This window comes from Oncorhynchus kisutch, linkage group LG20, assembly GCF_002021735.2.
Source record: "Oncorhynchus kisutch isolate 150728-3 linkage group LG20, Okis_V2, whole genome shotgun sequence".
In the NCBI taxonomy this organism is placed as follows: domain Eukaryota; kingdom Metazoa; phylum Chordata; class Actinopteri; order Salmoniformes; family Salmonidae; genus Oncorhynchus; species Oncorhynchus kisutch.
Genome location: NC_034193.2, coordinates 46374235 through 46395604, shown reverse-complemented (window position 1 = coordinate 46395604; position 21370 = coordinate 46374235). Strand labels below are relative to the sequence as shown.

Below are 21370 nucleotides of genomic sequence, written 5' to 3'. Positions count from 1 at the left end.
AGGATGCTCTCGATGGTGCAGCTGTAGAACCTTTTGAGGATCTGAGGACCCATGCCAAATCATTTCAGTCTCCTGAGGGGGAAAAGGTTTTGTCGTGCCCTCTTCACGACTGTCTTGGTGTGCTTGGACCATGTTAGTTTGTTGGTGATGTGGACACCAAGGAACTTGAAGCTCTCAACCTGCTCCACTGCAGCCCTGTCGATGAGAATGGGTGCGTGCTCCTGGACTGTGTTATAACTATGCAGTTCCTTGTCTTTGATTGATGTAAAGGCTAAGAAGGGGTTTTAACTACCCAGGGCGCTGTCCCACCAGAAACACACACACACACAGTCTGCTGTCCTCCTCCTGTCCTCCCCTCTAAACCTCCTCTCTCTTCAAGCAATTACGTCTTCTTTTCTTCAGAGCTAGACTCGCTGACTTTAGGTCTGGGCTTTAACTCAACGTGACATCATGGACTATTGATGCTGACATTATCAGGGGTGGTGCTAACTCTATAATTTAAATATATATATATTTCACCTATATTTAGCCAGGTAGGCCAGTTGAGAACAAGTGCTCATTTACAACTGCGACCTGGCCAAGATAGAGCAAAGCAGTGTGACACAAACAACACAGAGTAACACATGGGATAAACAAACGTACAGTCAATAACACAATAGAAAAGTCTATATACAGTGTGTGCAAATGAGGTAAGACAAGGGTGGTAGGCAATAAATAGGCCATAGTGGCGAAATAATTACAATTTAGCAATTCAACACTGGAGTGATAGATGTGCAGAAGATGAATGTGAGATACTGGGGTGCAAAGGAGCAAAAAAAAGTAATTGCTAAAACCAATGTATTACTGATCATCAATGATCAAACGCTAGAAATGCAATCACATGATTAACTTAAAAGTGTTTGATGCCATTCTCTCTCTTCTCTCTCTGAGTCAGGTGGTTTAACAGGGGGCTAGAGGAGAAATGTTCCAGAGTGTTTCCTTCTCTCTCTCTCTCTCTCTCTCTCTCTGGCTAATTTGGCTAATATTGGCATTGAAAGTTGAATGTCATCATCGCATATCTTACTTCAACAGTGTGAAACGCTGTTGAAACGCCTGTGAAACGCCTGTGAAACGCCTGTGTCTGTCTGTGTGTCTCTTCTTCAGTTTAATAATACCAGCCTTATATAGGCAGCAGTGCTACACTGTGCTGTGTTGTGTGCTCTGGCTGCTGGGTGTCTGGGGCACTGCAGTCCGTTTCCTTGAGATGTCAGCAGCAGCATTAGGGAGCACTGGGCTGGCCCCCTGTTAGCATTGATCTTTGGTTAATCTCCCCTCCGTCTCCCAGGGCACCGGCCCTGGTCTGACTTTGAACGATTAAAGAGTCCCTCAAGTCAATCTGATGAGGCATCACCGTGCATCACTAATGGCCCTGGACGTTACTTTTCTCGTCTCCGTTTCTCTTTCCATTGTTCTGTCACTCTCCTTCTTTCTCCATTCCGCTCTCTCTCTCCCCCTCTGTCTTTCTATCTCTCTCACCTACATCGCTCTCTCTCCCTCCCTCCATATCTCTATATCTCTCCCTATCCCCGTCTCTTCCCCATCTGTCTCTTCTATCGCTCAATCATCTCCTTTCTGCCTCTTTCGCTCTCCCTTTTCTTGTTTCTCTCCCTCTCTCTGTCACTGTCTCCATCGCTCCCTCTCTTTCTCCATCACTCTCTCTCTCTCTCCATCTCTCTCTCCTCTCTCTCTCTCCATCTCTCTCTCTCTCTCATTAACCCTTTGCTAGGGACACAGGGTTCTGTATTACCGTCAGAATTATCACCATCATCACCACTCTTGTGTTATGTTGCCTCAGATACCCTCACAGGACAGGAAGCATGATGAGGATTTTACAGTGAAGTCATTGTTGTTGATAAAAGAATAGGCTATATTGAGTGCTTTATGCATGGTAAGGTTTGTGCTGTTACTTAATGTTGACATATTATCCATTATACCATTACTGGAACCACTTATGAGACGCTAAGTCAAAATCTACTACACCTACTGTATGTCAATGTGTTTATCTCTCAGAGTACGTATATGAGAAAAGACATTTGTCATTGTATTTACCAAGTATTCATTTATAGGTAAATGCAACATTTGTCAATGTATTTGTCATGTATGCCTGGATAAGAAAATACCAACACCTGTTTGATTCGATTTTCTTTATAGGTTGAATATAACTTCCGCAAATACATAGTATTTTTTTTTTTACAAATATTGTAAAAAAAAATGAAAACACTGTTAACATCAACATTCTTTCCATTTAATAAATATGATTGTAAATGCATAAAACAATTACGCACAGCACATTTAAGGTCAAAACAAAAAACATTGTACACCTAAACTTTTGTATTTTTATATAAAAGCTTTACAGTAATAAAACTCTGTCTACAAAAATAATCTCACTAAATCTATGGGGGAAGAAAGTGAAATTATAGTTTAGGGATGAACTAAATCAAGTCCTTGTGAAGCGTGAGTGTCTGCTGGTTTCCTTTTAATGCCTTCACACACCTGGATACGGTCCTAAAATGGACACCATACTGTTGGTTTACCTGGTGGAATCAGACCTTGTTTCAGATGTTAAACAAGGTTTTACGGTGTCCATATTAGAACTGCTTTAGAAACAAGACATTCAGGCTGTTGAAAACTGGACATGCCCGTCTCTTGCTCTAGCTAGTCTGTCGTTTGTATACAGCCCAGCCCACACCTTGGGTTCCTGTCCTGTGACATCACAATATGTCTGAACATCCCGGGCCAGTTTCCCTATCAGTTGCCAGCAGAGCTTCAAGAAAGATCCACCTGTCCGCCTCCATTTGTGAACCTGAAGGATTCAAAGGTAGAAGGTGCTTAACTTGAGCCAGTGTGGGCCAGTGGAATCGTTCTCAGCTGAATATTGCCCAAGGGGTTGCTCTGAGAGCTCCGCCATTGTTCTATAGGTCAAAATATTTATATGGAGCACGCAAAGCTTGTAATTCGAAGACTTATGTTAAAGCGACCATTCACTCAGAAAAGTATTTTAATGTGACGATAATCAGAAGTAAATATAGGGTCATATTGCAATAGTTTCCTGCTGCTCTGATGGAGTTATAAATCCTGTAGTTCAACCAGTCATTTGTTACAATGTCAACATTTTTGATATACATTAAATAATTGCAACTTTATAGTAGTCTTTCTGAGAGGAAATAGTCTGTCTTGTCAATTTGTAAGAAAAAAAATCTAACAAAATAAACAAAAGATGTAATTAGGTTTGTTATTTAAAAAAGCACTAGCATGCAGCCTCAAATATACATGTTTAAACCGGAGGATGGGTCATTTTTCATAATGAAATATCTAAGAAGCTTTGCTATGAAACACTATTGGAAGATAGCAATGTAACAATGAGTTAGTAAATTACATCTGAATTCATACAATACATCGGTGTATCCAGTCCATATCTATCTGAAAAGACCTCTTATTTCTAAGGTCAAAGACATGAACATTGTCCTTTTCTTTCTCGATTACAGTACCAGTCAAAAGTTTGGACAAACCTATTCATTCAAGGGATTTTCTTTATTCATACTGTTTTATACATTGTAGAATAATAATGAAGACATCAAAACTATGAAATAACACATGTGGAATTATGTAGTAACCAACAAAGTGTTAAACAAATCAAAATATATTTTATATGAGATTCTTCAAAGTAGCCACCCTTTACCTTGACAGCTTTGCACATTCTTGGCATTCTCTCAACCAGCTTCGTGAGGTAGTCACCTGGAATGCATTTAAATTAACAGGTGCGCCTTGTTAAATGTTCATTTGTGGAATTTCTTTCCTTTCCTTCTTTCCTGAGTTTGAGCCAATCAGTTGTGTTGAGACAAGGTAGGGCTGGTACACAGAAGAAAGCCTATTTGGTAAAAGACCAAGTCCATATTATGTCAAGAACAACTCAAATAAGCAAAGAGAAACAACAGTCCATCATTACTTTAAGACATGAAGGTCAGTCAATGCGGAACATTTCAAGAACTTTTAAAGTTTCTTCAAGTGCAGTTGCAAAACCCATCAAGCGTTCTTATGAAACTGGCTCTCATGAGGACCACCACAGAAAAGGAAGACCCAAAGTTACTTCTGCTGCAGAGGATAAGTTTGTTAGAGTTACCAGCCTCAGAAATTGCAGCCCAAATAAATGCTTCACAGAGTTCAAGAAGCAGACACATCTCAACATCAACTGTTAAGAGGAGACTGTGTGAATCAGGCCTTCATGGTCCAATTGCTGCAAATATACCACTACTAAAGAACACCAATAAGAAGAAGAGACTTGCTTGGTCCAAGAGACATGAGCAATGGACATTAGAGAAAGAAAATTAGCCATAAAGTGCTCAGCATTTGTGGAAACTCCTTCAAGACTTTTTGAAAAGCATTCCATGTGACGCTGGTTTTGAGAATGCCAAGGGAGTGCAAAACTGTCATCAAGGCAAAGGGTGGCTACTTTGACGAATCTCAAATTTAAAATATATTTTGATTTGTTTAACAATTTTTTGGTTACTAAATGATTCCATGTGTTATTTCATCATTTTGATGTCTTCACTGTTATTATACAATGTAGAACATAGTAAAAATAAAGAAAAACCCTTGAATGAGTAGGTGTGTCCAAACATTTGACTGGTACTGTACATTCTAGGTTGTGTGTTGGTGGGTGATCGTGTGTGTTTATACAATATGTATGCTACATAGTTCAAGTCACTTGGAATATTTTAGCATCACTGTCCAGCTACAGTAGAATAACGGTTATATGAAGATTCCAGAAATATCATAATTTTCCCTCCATCATTGTCTTTATGGAACGACAAGGACAATAAGAAGGGCTTTCCGAAATTCCATAACCATCAATCAAACAATCACGTCTGTCAGATTCCACATGTAAAACACTTCGGGGTTCGACTGCGTCTATCCCTGCTTCTCAAAACAAGTTAACCATTCATGTACCCTAACATCCTCTACTGTCTGCGCTCTACTTCCTTTGGTTCTTGAAAAGGGGTATAATACGTTACGGAGATGGAGTATACGGGGCCGAGACTAGGGGCCATTAGCCTAAATGTGTCACCAACCTTAACCAGCATTGAGCTTGACTGGCTGCATTAACTCAATTCCCGACTAGACTTTCAGTTCTGTTCTGTTCTCCCTATTTCAATGCCCTGGTGTGTCTTGTCCTTAAAGGCAGTCTACTCTTTTTTTCTCACTCTGAACACTCCACTTGATATTCCGTCTTAAAGCAGCTGTATTTCTTTTTACTTTTTCAACCTCCAAATTGGGACGTCAGATAACTTCGGAAGAAAAGGTTACTTTGAGAGGATATTGACTGATTTTGATGCCCCCCCCCCCCCCCACCAAATAACTGTCTTCTGCCCATTTCTCTTCTATGAAATCAGGTGTAACTAATGCATGGTGTCAGAGGGAGCTGAAAACATAATGCATCTACATTGGCTTCTCTTGAAGTCCCTATCATGGTAGCAGGCTAGCGCCACGGTTCTCAGACCAAGCTATTACATTGGGAAAAAAACAAAGTGTCCTACAACTAGTGTTTCTCGTTAAATATAGCTCGTAGTGTAGAGATTAACAGCAAAGTTCAATAACATCACCAAATCAAGAGACAACCAAACCCTGTATCTGTCTTTGAATTATTACATTGTAAGCAAAAACAAAACATTTCAGTACAAAAGTGTATTGTGCCATAATCAGCTTTCCATGAGACAGTGAACGGAAACAAAATTGTTGTATTAATAATTGATACCGTTTTTCAGTTTGTAATTTGTTATTAAAATACACAAATATCACACAGACATTCATGATTTACAAAATAAATGTGATTTTAAATTCAATTATATACTGAATAAATAGTGTACCACCTCTGGTAGCGACACACAGTAGCGAAAAAGGATGTAAGACACTTACAGTAAGCTAACCAAAAGAGTGTTGTTTTTTTGTGTCTTTTTTTCTTTAGATCATGCTGGCTTTCCATTTGTAGTTATGTACTTGACTTTGTATAAATACATTTCATCAAAAAAGATTTTTTTATTGGATAGACATATATTATGAATAAAAAAACCTGTATACAGTGTCTTCTGATTTTCACAGAGCACAGTACGTGTCAGCAAAGTCAGTAAAGTCCAACATGCACAGGTATAAAGCTCAATACCATTGTGTCCGCTCAAATGATTCAAAAAGTCCATGACACTGAATGGAGTTGCTGTTTTCGGGGTTGTCCAGAGTTTTTAAATGTTGATGTACGTGGGGAGTTCCGTTGAGAACTTGACATGTGCGTGAGACTTGATGCATCCTTTAAAGGATCAAATGATGGGAGACAGAGACATGAGGAAAGATGTCAGCAGGGATTCCAGTCCGTATGAGTTAAGTCACATTTCTCCACAATGAAGGCTCTAGCTGGAACCTTGAGTGGGAATGGGGCTATCAATTTATTAATCAAAACCTCAGTGAAAGTCTCTTTTACGTGAATGACAACAGATTATCTTCATGGCAACCGATATATAGTATGTGAAAGAGATGGAACAAAATGTAATTATATGACAAGGAATGGCAGTAAAAGTTCAATTACATTTGTAGTACTGGACTTAGTAACTCATAAAAAACAATACATAAATTAAAAGAAAGAAGAATAAAGATTTTAAAAAAGAAAAAGAAAAAAATGGCGTAGTCACTCACCGATGGGCCGTGTGTTCAACTCTGTGTCCATAAGCTCCGGAGAAGTCACCAGCTCCCTCGGAGTGTTCGGGGACACCAGGGTGCTTTCCGTCGGACTTACTGGACTCTGGATCATTTCTTGTTCTTTTTCGTTCTGCATCTGCGCATAGACGTTGAGGCCTGGGATCTTCCTTGAGGAAATATTTACAATGAGACGGGGGATAAAGACATTTGCCAGACTAATAAAATGGGAGGGATTGCCTGCATTGGGGACCAAATAATTCTGATGCTCCCCTTAACAACGCAATAATGTGTAGCCGCACCCAGGAGATATACCGAGTTGACTTAAATGCTTTGTTTCGATGCCTTCAGGCTTTATGTATAATTTTGTATATATTTGTATGTAAAATAGGATTATACTGCATGTCTTTGGAAGGCAGAGGGTTTGGGCAGAGGAGATTGACAGTTGGAGTCGGAAGTTTACATACACTTAGGTTGGAGTCATTAAAACTCATTTTTCAACCACTCCACACATATATTGTTAACAAACTAGAGTTTCGGCAAGTCTGTTAGGACATCTACTCTGTGCATGACACAAGTAATTTTTCCAACAATTGTTTACAGACAGATTATTTCACTTATAATTCACCGTATCACAATTCCAGTGGGTCAGAAGTTTACATACACTAAGTTGACTGTGCCTTTAAACAGCTTGGAAAAAACAGAAAATGATGTCATGGCTATAGAAGCTTCTGATAGGCAAATTGACATCATTTGAGTCAATTGGAGGTGTACCTGTGGATGTATTTCAAGGCCTACCTTCAAACTCAGTGCCTTTTTACTTGACATCATTGGAAAATCAAAAGAAATCAGCCAAGACCTCAGTAAAAAATAGTGTAGACCTCCACAAGTCTGGTTCATCCTTGGGAGCAATTTCTAAACGCCTGAAGGTACCACGTTCATCTGTACAAACATTAGTACGCAACTATAAACACCATGGGACCACGCAGCCGTCATACCGCTCAGGAACGAGACGCATTCTGAATCCTAGATATTAACGTACTTTGGTGCGAAAAGTGTGAATCAATCCCAGAACAACAGCAAAGGACCTTGTGAAGATGCTGGAGGAAACAGGTACAGAAGTATCTATATCCACATTAAAACAAGTCCTATGTCAACATAACCTGAAAGGCACCTAGCAAGGAGGAAGCCACCGCTCCAAAACCACCATAAACAAGCCAGACTATGGTTTGCAACTGCACATGGGGACAAAGATCGTACTTTTTGGAGAAATGTCCTCTGGTCTGATGAAACAAAAATAGAACTGTTTGGCAATAATGACCATCGATATCTTTGGAAGAAAAAGGGGGAGGCTTGCAAGCCGAAGAACACCATCCCAACAGTGAAGCACGGGGGTGGCAGCATCATGTTTTGGGGGTGCTTTGCTGCAGGAGGGACTGCTGCCCTTCACAAAATAGATGGCGTCATTAGGAATGCAAATTATGTGTATATATTGAAGCAACATCTCAAGACATCAGTCAGGAAGTTAAAGCTTGGACAATGACCCCAAGCATACTTCCAAAGTTGTGGCCAAATGGCTTAAGGACAACAAAGTCAAGATATTGGAGTGGCCATCACAAAGCCCACATTTGTGGGCAGAACTGAAAAAACATGTGCGAGCAGGGAGGCCTAAAAACCTGACACAGTTACACCAGCTCTGTCAGGAGGAATGGGCCAAAATTCACCCAACTTATTGTGGGAAGCTTGTGGAAGGCTACCCAAAACATTTGACCCAAGTTAAACAATTTCAAGGCAATGTTACCAAATACTAATTGAGTGTACGTAAACTTCTGACCCACTGGGAATGTGATGAAAGAAATAAAAGCTTAAATAAATAATTATAAAATAAAGTGGTGATCCTAACTGACCTAAAACAGGGAATTGTTACTTGGATTATATGTCAGGAATTGTGAAAAACTGAGTTTAAACTTCTTATGAGAAGCATGCCCAAAGTAAACTGCATGTTACTCAGGCCCAGTAGCTAGGATATGCATATAATTGGTAGATTTGGATGGAAAACACTCTAAAGTTTCTAAAACTGTTACAATAATGTCTGAGTATAACAGAATTTATATGGCAGGTGAAAACCTGAGCCATCCAGGAAGTGGGATTCTTTTGATGTGGGTATTTTCAATTTAATACCAATAGAGTATCTAATGGGTTAGGACCCAGATTGCAGTTCCTATGGCTTCCACTAGATGTCAATAGTCTTTAGACATTGTTTCAGGCTTGTTTTCTGAAAAATTAAGAAGAATGCGACCTTTCTGTCAGTGGACTGTAGAATCATGCAGTGCGTGACCGAGTGCGCACCTTTCTTTGTTTTTCCTTTCTAGTGAATACGCTAATGTCCGGTTGAAATATTATTGATTATTTAGACAATTGATAACCTGAGGATTAGTTATAAACATTGTTTCACATGTTTCGATGAACTTTACCGGTACTATTAGGATGTATTCGTCTGCATATTTTGACCGCCTTTGAGCTAGTGGATTACTGAACAAAACGAGCAAACCAAACTGAGTTTTTGGGTTTAAAAAGAGGGACTTTATCGAACAAAATGAACATTTATCGTGTAGCTGGGACTCTTGTGACTGCAACCATACGAATATCTTCAAAGGTAAGTGATTATTTGTATCGCTATTTCTGACTTTTGTAATTCCTTTACTTGGTTGTAAAATGTTTGTATGCTTTTGTAAGTGGGGCGCTGTCCTCAGATAATCGCATGGTGTGCTTTCGCCGTAAAGCCTTTTTTAAATCTGACAAAGCGGCTGGATTAACAAGAAGTTAAGCTTTTAAACGATGTAAGACACTTGTATTTCTTATGAATGTTTATTATGACTATTTCTGTATTTTGAATTTGGCGCTCTGCAATTTCACCGGATGTTGTCCAGGTGGGTTGCTAGCGGAACGCCAGCGCCAGAAAGGTTAAATGTATTTGGCCGAGGTGTATGTACATTTCCGACTTCAACTGTAGTCGTTGTTTGTGTGTATCTGTAAGTTGCTGTTCGTAGGTGTTTGTTTGTATTTGATGCAAAAAAAGAAAGGGAACACCTAAAAATACAATATTATAAAAAAAGGAAGGCAATTAGACATTCTACTGTCTAAACACATTTATGTTCTAAGATCTATACGTTGTTGCGTTCTCTTTCTCTCCCTCTTCTGTTTCTCTCTATAGATCTTGTCTCATTGACCCCTACTGCCCTTTTCACACAGAACTGTACCTTGGTGAACGGAAATAATTTAACATTTCAGAAAGGTCAACTAGCAAAGCTCAAAGGGCTAAATATTGATAATGCCTGAAGGCTGACTGGCATTTCATTTGCGGACAGAGAAAACACCTCGACAAAAGGATTCTAAGAAAGTTGAGATATAAGCCATTTCTCCCTTGAAACTGAAAGTTTTCACAGACGTTTGATAGACAGTATTTTTGTTAAATGCCAAATGTCTAGACACTCAGTAACTCCCATTTGGTTAGTAATTTTACCCAATGTTCTTTCTGATATATAACCATAATTATACAGTAGCTCATAGCTCACAATTGGTGTCAGAAGTGGGATTAGACCCTAGTCGAACAGTGAGATCATAGCTCACTCCTCAGTGTCCTAGCTAACTCAAAATGTTTCGTCAACACTCAGGAACTTTCCCACTTGGTTAGTAACATTCTCCCAACGTCCTAGCAACTTACAACCAGATATGGGGTATCGAGATCATCTCTACAGTATATCATGAGCACTGTACCTTTTGAATTTGTAGACGACAAATATCGCCAAACCCAGAACCACAACCGACAGCAGCATCAGCATGGCCGAGCCGCTGTGGTTCTCACTCATGTCCACTAGGGGCGCTGTAGAGGTGGGAGACAAGAGTCACACAGTACAGTATACATTAAATTCCAAACAGTTTCCATAGAGAACAAGTAAATCATGCGTTTAAGAAGTCACATGAAAAGAGACACCTACTAATTAATAAAATACAAAATATAACAAAATAATAAAAAAAAATATTAAATTGTATTGTGATTACGTTTTTGATACTGTAAGTATTTATTGACTTCTCTTACTCTTTATCTTATAAGCCCCTAGGACAGTAGCAGCATCCCCAAAAGGAAGAGGCACACATACTTGTAACGATGCTCACTCTCTGAATGTCTCTGTGTAGCTACATGATGGGAGCCAATCAGACAACAGGGTTGGGGGGTGTTAGTTAGTCGCTGGGCAGGAAATAAACCTCCTGGGCCTGTATTCACAAAGAGTCTTAGTGTAGGAGTGCTGATCTAGGATCAGGTCCTTCCTTTCCATATAATCTTATTTGTTATGATCTAAAAGGCAAAACTGATCCTAGATCTGAAGTCCTATTCTGAGACACTTTCTGAATACGGGCCCTAGCTCTCTATTTCTATCTAGAACTATCTCTATCCATCTATATACTCATTAAAAAGACCCAGTTATCCTCAATACACCTAGCAAACACAAACAAAATGTAGGTATTTGTATTCGAAGAGATGCAGACACTTACCTGCTGACAAATGTGCAGCATATACTGTGACCTGGACCCCAGGACGAAGGGTGAACTGGACCAGGTTTTGGTTGAGGGCGCTAAGTATGATTTCAGTGAGCTAGAGCGGGAGAGACAAACACGACAAAAAACATAAATTAAAAAAAGTATGTGTGCATCGATTTATATAATTAGAGTATTAAGATTTCTAAATCAACGTATTGGAACTTTTTATATCAGAGATCTGTGAGAGTACATTTACATTTAGCGTCTTATCCAGAGTGAATTATAGGAGCAATTAGGGTCAAGGGCACACGTTGTTGTCCTGGCACCGACAAACGATGAGACAGCCTATAGGGAGGTCAGAAACATGGCAGTGTGGTGCCAATACAACAACCTCTCCCTCAATGTGAGCAAGACAAAGGAGCTGATCGTGGACAACAGGAAAAGGCAGGCCGAACAGGCCCTCATTAACATCGACGGGCTGTAGTGGAGCGGATCGAGAGTTTCAAGTTCCTCGGTGTCCACATCACCAACAAACTATCATGGTTCAAACACACCTAGACAGTCGTGAAGAGGGCACGACAAAACCTTTTCCCCCTCAGGAGACTGAAAAGATTTGGCATGGGTCCCCAGATCCTCAAGAAGGTCTACAGCTGCACCACCGAGAGCATCCTGACTGGTTGCATCACCTCCTGGTATGACAACTGCTAGGCATCTGACTGTAATGCGCTATGACTGGGTGACTGGAGTCTTTGACAATTTTGGGGGCTTTCCGCCTAGTATATAGGTCCTGGATGGCAGGAAGCTTGGCCCCAGTACATCACTGGGGCCAAGCTTCCTGCCATCCAGGACCTATATACTAGGCGGAAAGCCCCCAAAATTGTCAAAGACTCCAGTCACCCAGTCATAGACTGTTTTCTCTGCTACTGCATGGCTAGTGGTACCGGAGCGCCAAGTCTACGACCAAAAGGCTCCATATCAGTTTCTACCCCCAAGCCATAAGACTGCTGAACAATTAGTCAAATGGCCACCCGGACTATTTACATTGACACCCATCCCCTCCAATTTGTTTTTACACTGCTGCTACTCGCTATTTATTATGTATGCATAGTCACTCTACCTACTGTACATGTACAAATGACCTTAGACTAACCTGTCCTCCCGCACATTGACTCGGTACCGGTACCCACACGTTGTTAGCCTCATTATTATTATTTTATTATGTTACTTTTTATTATATTTTACTTTAGTTTATTTGGTAACTATTTTCTTAACTCTTTTTTGAACTGCATTCATTGTTGGTTAACTGCTTGTAAGTAAGCATTTCATGGTAAGGTTGTGTTCGGCTCATGTGACTGATTAACAGATGTTTCACCTAGTAGGAGCGGGGATTCAAACCAGCAACCTTTCGGTTACTGTCCCAACACTCTTGACCCCTAGTCGATAGGTAAACACTAAATCAAATCCAACTGTATCTAAACTGCATAAATCATCTCAATACACTTCACCGTACAGTACAAGAGACAGAAGACATCTAGCAGTAGCATTAAATAGTATAACCAGTAGAACTACTCGAGTCATATTATTGGTTAGTTTCAGAATTAGTTTCTTCTCATGCATACCATACTGAGGTAGATCTTTCCACCACATACTTACTGATACCCACCCTGACTCACTGATACTACACACCCCCACAGCTCACTGCACCCTCCCTCCACCCAGAAACCCATTTAAAGTGAAATATCTATGGATGAATCCGTGCCGGTCCCCAACACTTTAATACATAATGTAGGGCCTATTTGATGAAAAACCGGGCTTTTACTCCGGGTTTTAGAGCGACAAGTAACCTTCTGCACAGAGAACGTGCAGTTTGGACATATATCAGACGTATCACCCTGATCTGGAGGCTAAAGCTGGAATACAGTGTTCCACTTCATGATGCTTCCAATTTAGTCCGGACATAGTCCCCTGAACTACACCGTCCATATGATGTCAATCACACAAGTGATGATTTGTGCCGTTATAAATCTAAACTGTAACACATTATGTCAGATATGTCATTTAACAAAGTTGTATCCTTTTTACTTTGCATTCAGACCAAAGACTAAAACCGAGAATCTGTACGCAGGTCATGCATAGAACGACCCTGGCCAAACAAATTCCTTTTTCCCTACGGAATCCGTCTTATTTCTTTGCTAGGCTTCATTAAATTTGATCTGCCTCATTTACCAAATGAATTGTGATATGAGTAGCTTCTCCCAGTCCTTCACATTCCTACCCGCTTTTAGATTTCCTACCAAGTTTAAAATTAGACTAGAAGCTATGAATAATTACTTTTTCTCACTGTGTATCGGGCTCACTAAATCTATTATACAATCTAATAAGCACAACCGCACATTACACTTTCAAGATGCAAACCTTGAATAAAGATGCATTGCTGGGGCCTGAGTGAGAAGGGTCTAGCCATAGCCAGGCTACCAGGCAGATTTGAAGGGGGGGGGGGTACAATTAATTTCTTCCTGGTTCTATTCTACTCACATCTTTTTAATCATCATCCATTATCTATTATATGAGCCTAGGAGCTAATTCAGTACATCTTGATACCTGCTGCTGATTCAGTGGCCAGTATCAGCAGAGACACTATCTTTGACTGGCTTTATTCCTGTGAAAGACTGCAACCCCCGCCCTCTCACATAGAGATGACTCGGGGTATTCTACAGTAAAGTTGTCAGCAGTGATGACTTTTAAAAGCTTGTCACACTTATTGAGGAGGCTAGTTGATATTCTGCAGTGTGTGTGTGTGTGTGTGTGTGTGTGTGTGTGTGTGTGTGTGTGTGTGTGTGTGTGTGTGTGTGTGTGTGTGTGTGTGTGTGTGTGTGTGTGTGTGTGTGTGTGTGTGTGTGTGTGTAAGCCCATGTGGACAATATTGACATCTACTGGAGAAAATATGAACTCAGCCTTGAACATATAAGTATGTTGCAATTCTGTTTTCAGACCATGTAGCGGTTATAGACAACCGCAGCTATGTATTAGTGAGGAATGTAAGAAAAATGAATATTTCTAAGCCTACTCATGTTTTAGTTCAGTGGAGACTTCTAAATTATGCCAAATGGAATAACAAGGAAATCAACAGATGGCGAACATGTTGGTGCAAGAAAACAAGTGCTTAGCTGTCAAACCCAAACATCCAACAAGCAGAGTAATATCCCCCTGAAATATAGCTCCAAATGTCATTCAGTGATAATTCAGAGTAAGTATATGTCAAATTAAAAGTATGCTCCTACTCCCACTCAAACATCTGGCATGAATCAATATCGGAACTTAATGAATTGAATTTTATGGTTTACTTTTATGGAAATGTAGTTGCCAGATAACCATTTTGGAAATATTTAACTGACAGGTAACACTGACAGATATAATGCTTTTTTAACCTGTTACAGACATGAAGAAGCCGCTATTATAGGCTAAGGCCTATAATATGTTATGCCTGTGTTTCAACTCACACAAAATGCCTGTTATTAATCAATCATACCTGGTCTAAATGAGCTGAGTTCTTATCCGGCTTTCCCTCCGTTAACTCTTTGTCTGGTAGGAGGAAAAACTCTGCTGCCGTGGGCAACCCTGGTAGGACACTGACAAGGAGCCGTTCCGGTGTCACCCCTGTGGCCTAGAGAAGGATGAGGAGGGAGAGAAGGAAGAGAGAGATGAGAATGGTAGGATGAGGAGTTGGGAGAGGAAGAGGAAAAGAAGAAGAGAGGGAGACGAGGGAGATGGAGAGGAGGAAGATGAAAAGGAGGGAGAGGATGAAGAGGAGGAGGGAGATGGAGAGGAGGAAGATGAAGAATAACAGAAAGAGGAGGAGTAAGAGGAAGAATTCCCCATCAACCATTTGGACCAGACTGGATCGCTTTTCATGTCACTAAGCACATCATCAAAGAGGAAAGCAGTGGCATCGAAAAATAGGAATTGTCTGGATGGTCGTAATTAGTGTGACTGTGATACATTGCTGCGATACTCACTGTGATACATTATTACGAACATCAATGAGACTTAGATGTGAAATTATCATACTACTCAGGTCCTGAGCCGTTCGTATCAAATATGATACGATTTCCGTTCTCAAAAATACTGAATAGTATGAGCAATTCAATACATTTTTTGGATACGACAATGTCTACCAAACAGGTCATATGTCATGTGTGGAGTTGAAATACACTATATATACAAAAGTATGTGGACACCACTATTTCAGCACAGTTGTTTCTGACAGGTGTATAAAATTGAGCATACCACCATGCAATCTCCATAAACAAACATTGGCAGCAGAATGGCATTTCTGAAGAGCTCATTGACTTTCAACGTGGCACCGTCATAGGATCCCACCTTTCATTCGTCAAATTTCCGCCCGCCCTGTTAGAGTTGCCCCGGTCAACTGTAAGTGCTGTTATTGTGAAGTGGAAACATCTAGGAGCAACAACAGCTCAGCAGTGAAGTGGTAGGCCACACAAGCTACACAGAATGGGACCAACGAGTGCTGAAGTGCGTAGCCCACTACCAAGTTCAAAACTGCCTCTGGAAGCAATGTCAACGACTCTGGGTTTGGCGGATGCCAGGAGAACGCTATGTGCCCCAGTGCATAGTGCCAACACTAAAGTTTGGTGAAGGAGGAATACTTGTCTGGGGCTGTTTTCATGGTTCGGGCTAGGCCCCTTAGTTCCACATTCTAGACGATTCGTGCTTCCAACTTTATGGGAACAGTTTGGGGAAGGCCCTTTTCTGTTTCATCATGACAACACCTTGTGCACAAAGTGAGGTCCATGTAGAAATGGCTTGACGAGATCAGTGTGGAAGAACTTGACTGGCCTGCACAGAGCCCTGACCTCAACCTCATCGAACACCTTTGGGATTAATTGGAATGCCGACTGCGAGCCAGGCCTAATCGCCTAACATCAGTGCCCGACCTGTGAGAAAAAATACGTATTTACCTGCTTTGTTTGAAAATTAATAGTTAACAATGATATGCTGAACAAATCGTAAGAAACTTTCATAACTAGTAGTGCAGTGCTTCTAAAAAGGGATGGTTTTCCTCTAGCCCCCTGCAGCTGGTCTGTGAGTATAATCAAGGACATAGTGTGACCTGAGATAGAGATTGCCTGGATGGGGTAGAACAAACCCCTATTTGTCCTAATCATCTTTTCTTCTGAGAAATTATGCTAGGGAGAGGTAAACAACACCCGGTGCACATAACCACAAGATGGACCCAAGGTGGCTTATGATGCCCCAATCTGCATGGGAGAGGTGGAACCAGCCATGACTAAGCATTTTTAGGTTTGATCTATAGTTCAAGTCGGAAGATTACATACACCTCGGCCAAATACATTTAAACTCAGTTCTTCACAATTCCTGAAATATAATCCTAGTAAAGATTCTGAAATATAAACGCCAAAGTGTTGATCACATGTTTCATAAGCTTAATTTAAAAAAAAATCCCTGACATTTTCCATATGCACAAAAAGCTTATTTCTCTCAAATGTTGTGCACAAATTTGTTAACATCCCTGTTTTGTGTGGCATATCAAGAAGCTAATTAAACAGCATGATCATTCCACAGATGTACCTTGTGCTGGGGACAATAAAAGATCACTTTAAAAGTGTAGATTTGTCACACAACACAATGCCACAGACGTCTCAAGTTGAGGGCGCGTGCAATTATCATGCTGACTACAGGAAAGTCCACCAGAGCTGTTGCCAGAGAGTGTAATTTTCATATCTCTACCAGAAGCTGCCTCCAACATCGTTTTAGAGAATTTGGCAGTACGTCCAACTGGCCTCACAATCATAGACCACTTGTAACCACAGCAGCCCAGGACCTCCACATTTGGCTTCTTTACTTGCGGGATCATTTGAGGTGGGGGCGGGGGAGTGTTGAGAAGTATTCCTGTCTGTAATAAAGCCCTTTTGTGGGGAAAAAAATATTTGTGATTGGCTGGACCTGGCTCCAAAGTGGGTGGGCCTATGCCCTCCCAGCCCCACCCATGGCTGTGCCGCTAACCAATCATGTGAAATCCATAGATTAGGGCCTAATGAATTTATTTGAATTGACTGATTTCCTTACACTGTAACTCAGTGAAATTGTTGAAATTGTTGCATGTTGAGTTTATATTTCTGCTCAGTATATACTGTGTGTGTGTGTGTGTGTGTGTGTGCATGTAATATACAAGGACCACTCACTTTGACCATGGAGTTCTTGATGACTCTGCTGACGTCTAGTCTCCATTCGGCCACGTCGGGGTTGTGGTCATCCAGGTTAGATGAGAAGGCTAGTAGATGTGACCTGAAATATTCTGCACAGAGAAACAACTATATGATGATCAGCTGATGACGATGCTTTTTATTTCTGCCCTATTGTCTGAAATAATGAATGTGTCAAATGAATGAGTAGTAAACAATTACTTTTAACTACTTCTAAACAGCTACTTTAAATCATACTTACTAGCCAACCTCCAGTGCATTAAAATCTACAAACTTAACTAGAAACAAACCTCCGGCAGTATACATGGCTGTCTGGCTGTTTACAATTCAACAAAAAGAAACACACAAAAAAAACTGCTCACTGCTCACCGTGGACAGCGATGGCTTTCCGGTCCTGTAGGATGGCGTTCCCAGCGGACACCTGCACGGTGACAGTGTTGACGCCTTCCCGGGAGAACGTGCACGCCACGCTCCCTTCCAGGGTGATTATCGGCTACAAAGAGAAAGAGAGGAGACAGGGAGAGAGAGGGGGGGGGAGGGAGAGAGGGAAAGGGAGGGGGAGGGAGAGAGAGAGAGAGGAGAGAGGGAACGAGCGGGAGAGAGAGCGACCGAGAGAGGGGAAGAGCGAGAGAGCACGGGGGTTCCCAAGAGAGGCCCTTATCAACCTTGTTAACATCTCACACAGGCACTATTTACACTACAGAGGTGTCAGCCGGGAGGCAGGCAGGCAGCCACACACATAAACACAACCCACATCGCCCCCCAAGGAACCATGATCGCAGCTGTGCTGCATAGAACTGTCCGGGGAGAGTTCCATGAGACACCAGCAGTTCTCTCTGTCGTTACTTGGATCTCCATTTGTTTTTGAAATAGCTCAGACATGCTAATTCTGGATCATTTCCTCATGTACTAGAATAGCTAGCAGCTGCATTAGTAGCTAAACTCATTGCCCAACCAAACAAAACAAATTCTGAATTAAGTCAGACAAATACTGCTCTAATTTGTAAACCTTGCACAAATCTTTCTTCACGTCACTTTATCTTACAGTGTGAAGGATGAGCACACAATAAAACTACAAGTCCCAGCAGTATTGAAGTATCTTATCTTACCTCAGTGTTATTTCCGAACCACCAGATGTAGGTGACTGTTCCCACTTGGCTCGGCCACAGCACAGCAGTGAGGTTGACTTCCTTACTCTTCACCGCCACAAAGGGAGCGGAGAGATGGATATACTCCAGCTGACCTACTCAAAGTAACAAAAATACACGACAGTGAACCCACTGAGACTGACTCCACAACGTTTTGGGGCCTCTTATGAAATGGATAAAGTTGCATTCAAAATGATCTGCCCTAAAAATGCATCACAGTGAACTGACTGAATCCACAAAGTAAGTGTGTAGCCCCTTATAATATGAAATGAAGGCACAAAAATACATATTACAGTGAACCGATTGACTCCTTAAAGTTTTGGGGCCTCTAATTAAATGAAGGTAAGCAGAACACTTCCGAGTATCCGTCTATGGGCCCCTTGTGAACAGAAGGCACATAGCAAAAAAAATGTGAGCTGCATTCAGAGGATCTGGTCCATTCTGGGACGTTGTGGTCGCCATCTGTGTGTTATTTTTCATCCCTGGCACTCCTGAGTCCTGGCTGGTCCCCATTTGTAATGGCTGGCACATCAAGATAGACAGATTGCAAGGTCCCACAGCTCCCTGATCAATAAGTCAACTACGTTACATCTGTCACCCACGAAACCACCAGGGGTGGTCAGCCCCATCATCACAGAGAAGACGGGAATGACTTGCATGTTAGAGTTAGAGTTAGAGTGGGGGTACGATGAAGGGCTACCATATAGAGAAAATGGCTTCGGTTTGACTGGAATTGTAATTTAGGCTACCTTCATCTCCACTGATGTCGGACCATGACATGCATATGACACAAACAGAAAACATTTGAATGTTCTATGCCAATGTTTCCTAACCCTGGTCCTCCAGTACCCCGCCAACAGTACACATTTGTATTGTGACCTTGGAAAAGCACACCTGATTCAACTTGTCAACTAGTCATCAAGCCCTCAATGAGTTGAATGAGGTGAGTTTGTCCAGGACTACAATACAAATGTGTACTCTTGGGGTACTCGAGGACCAGGGTTGGGAAACACTGTTCTATGCAAGTAAAAGTCTGCAAAGGAACATTTTTGTGTGTCAGAATTGTATAACTACCTCACTCATATGTCTGTAGATTACGGGCTACACTGACTTGAGGTAAGGTACAGTAAGCTAAGCTAAGCTAAGGTATGTAACTACACTCACATGTTAAAGGTTGAAGACCAAACATGAAGTATGGAGGTTGAAGACCATGACTTGGTGAACCCACAGTGAGAGAGACAGACTCACATGTGACGTGGAGGTACAGCACCACGCTCTCCGACCCCAGCCTGTTCTCTCCTGTAGCGGTCACACGGTAGATCCCGACAGCCTTGTAGACATGCTTGACCCCATTCTCTATGGAGCTCACGTTGGAGTAGGTCAGAGCGTGACCGTCCCCGAAGTCCACCATGATGCTCGTCCTGGCTCCGTCACCCTATACAGGAGGTGACAGTCATCAACGATTGAAGAAAGAAAACGGTACACTTACACTAAGCTACTGTAGGTATTTCCATTAACATGTTATTTGGTAACACTTTATATGAAGATGTAATGGCATAGTAAGAGAATAGAGAGTATTTTGTTGCTATTACAGAAGTGGAGAGTTGACATACATTTTACAATACTGAGTTAAAGTCAGCGCCCTGTCTGAATGAACAGGGAGCCAGTTACTGTATTGCTCCTTAGGAAAAACCACTCACCTCTTCAAGAAACACCAGGAAGGTGACATTGGTGCCCAGCGTAGCTGTCAGCTTTCCTTCACTGGTGACGAGGTGCAGGCCTTTGGGGGCCTGGGTAGGACAGTGCTGCCTCCTGGCCGTGTACTCTGCTATGATTCCCGCTGTGCAGTTATTGGACACCACCTTCCTGTAGCTGAATGTACACAGGTCACAACCGCGGTTAGAAGCTTTGCTGATGGATAGATGATCATCGAGAAGGACGACCTTAGCAGGTTAGCAGGTTGGCTATTGAGAACACATTATCTTACAAATATCCTTATTCCAATTGTACCTTTGCAGTCAGTTTGAATTAAATAGTGAATGAGTGTACATACAGATGTAGGAACTTAATTTGAGACAGAAAATAACCTTTTACTGCAGTGGGCTAAATCAGGGTCGCACTGTGTGATTATTGGTAGTCTTAAACAAATCTACTTTGAAACAAGAGTATACATCTCACACACAAAGTTATGGGCTTAAAAAAAGAAGACACCTGTACCATGTCCGATATACAGTTGAAATGTATTCCATTTTGAGTTTGCATCCCAAAATTACTATTTATAGACATTACAGAAGACTGAAATATACCAAAACTTTTTGACATAGAAACACCGGATTTGAGTTGTTTTTATGAAAAATATGAATAACATTCCACCAAAAATGTCTCTTTTGGTCATTGACAGCAGGAAAGGGCTACTGAACATTTTTGTAAGGATTGATACATTTTTTTTTGTAACTTCAGAAGCCTTTTCTAAACCACAAATACACTACACATGTTACATTTCTTACATTGCAGGAAAGTTCTCCATCAACAGGGTGATCAAATTAAGATCCAACATCTGTAAGAGACTAATGAGAGTCCTGGGAATAATCTGCTTACCCAGTGCTGTTGATGAAAGTAGTCCCTGTGGTGCAGCTTCTAGACATGGACGATGGGAGGAACCAAAAGGCAGGGGTGCACTTGCCATCACTCCGCCTATCGTAGCCATAGTCACTG

General features: G+C 41.3%; 1 protein-coding gene across 3 annotated transcripts in view; it reads right to left on the bottom strand.

Moving 5' to 3' along the window:
- Window positions 1-2174: 2174 nt before the first annotated feature.
- LOC109865961 (VPS10 domain-containing receptor SorCS1) overlaps window positions 2175-21370 on the bottom strand; it is a 163786-nt gene continuing 144590 nt past the window's right edge. The window contains exons 17-28 of one of the 3 annotated variants that reach the window (XR_004204514.1): window positions 21254-21367; window positions 20356-20527; window positions 19904-20090; window positions 18617-18750; window positions 17877-18000; window positions 17487-17599; window positions 14789-14923; window positions 11275-11374; window positions 10820-10917; window positions 10498-10603; window positions 6721-6886; window positions 2175-6337 (exon numbers count right to left, since the gene is read on the bottom strand). Coding sequence is in view for 2 of the 3 variants with exons in the window: in XM_031799698.1 (XP_031655558.1) it covers window positions 6273-6337; window positions 6721-6890; window positions 10498-10603; window positions 11275-11374; window positions 14789-14923; window positions 17487-17599; window positions 17877-18000; window positions 18617-18750; window positions 19904-20090; window positions 20356-20527; window positions 21254-21367 (1420 nt within the window). In the remaining variant the exon portion in view is untranslated. Of the gene's footprint in view, window positions 6338-6720; window positions 6891-10497; window positions 10604-10819; window positions 10918-11274; window positions 11375-14788; window positions 14924-17486; window positions 17600-17876; window positions 18001-18616; window positions 18751-19903; window positions 20091-20355; window positions 20528-21253; window positions 21368-21370 lie in introns of those variants that run through there. The other 2 variants (XM_031799698.1, XM_031799699.1) reach the window with 2 other exon arrangements.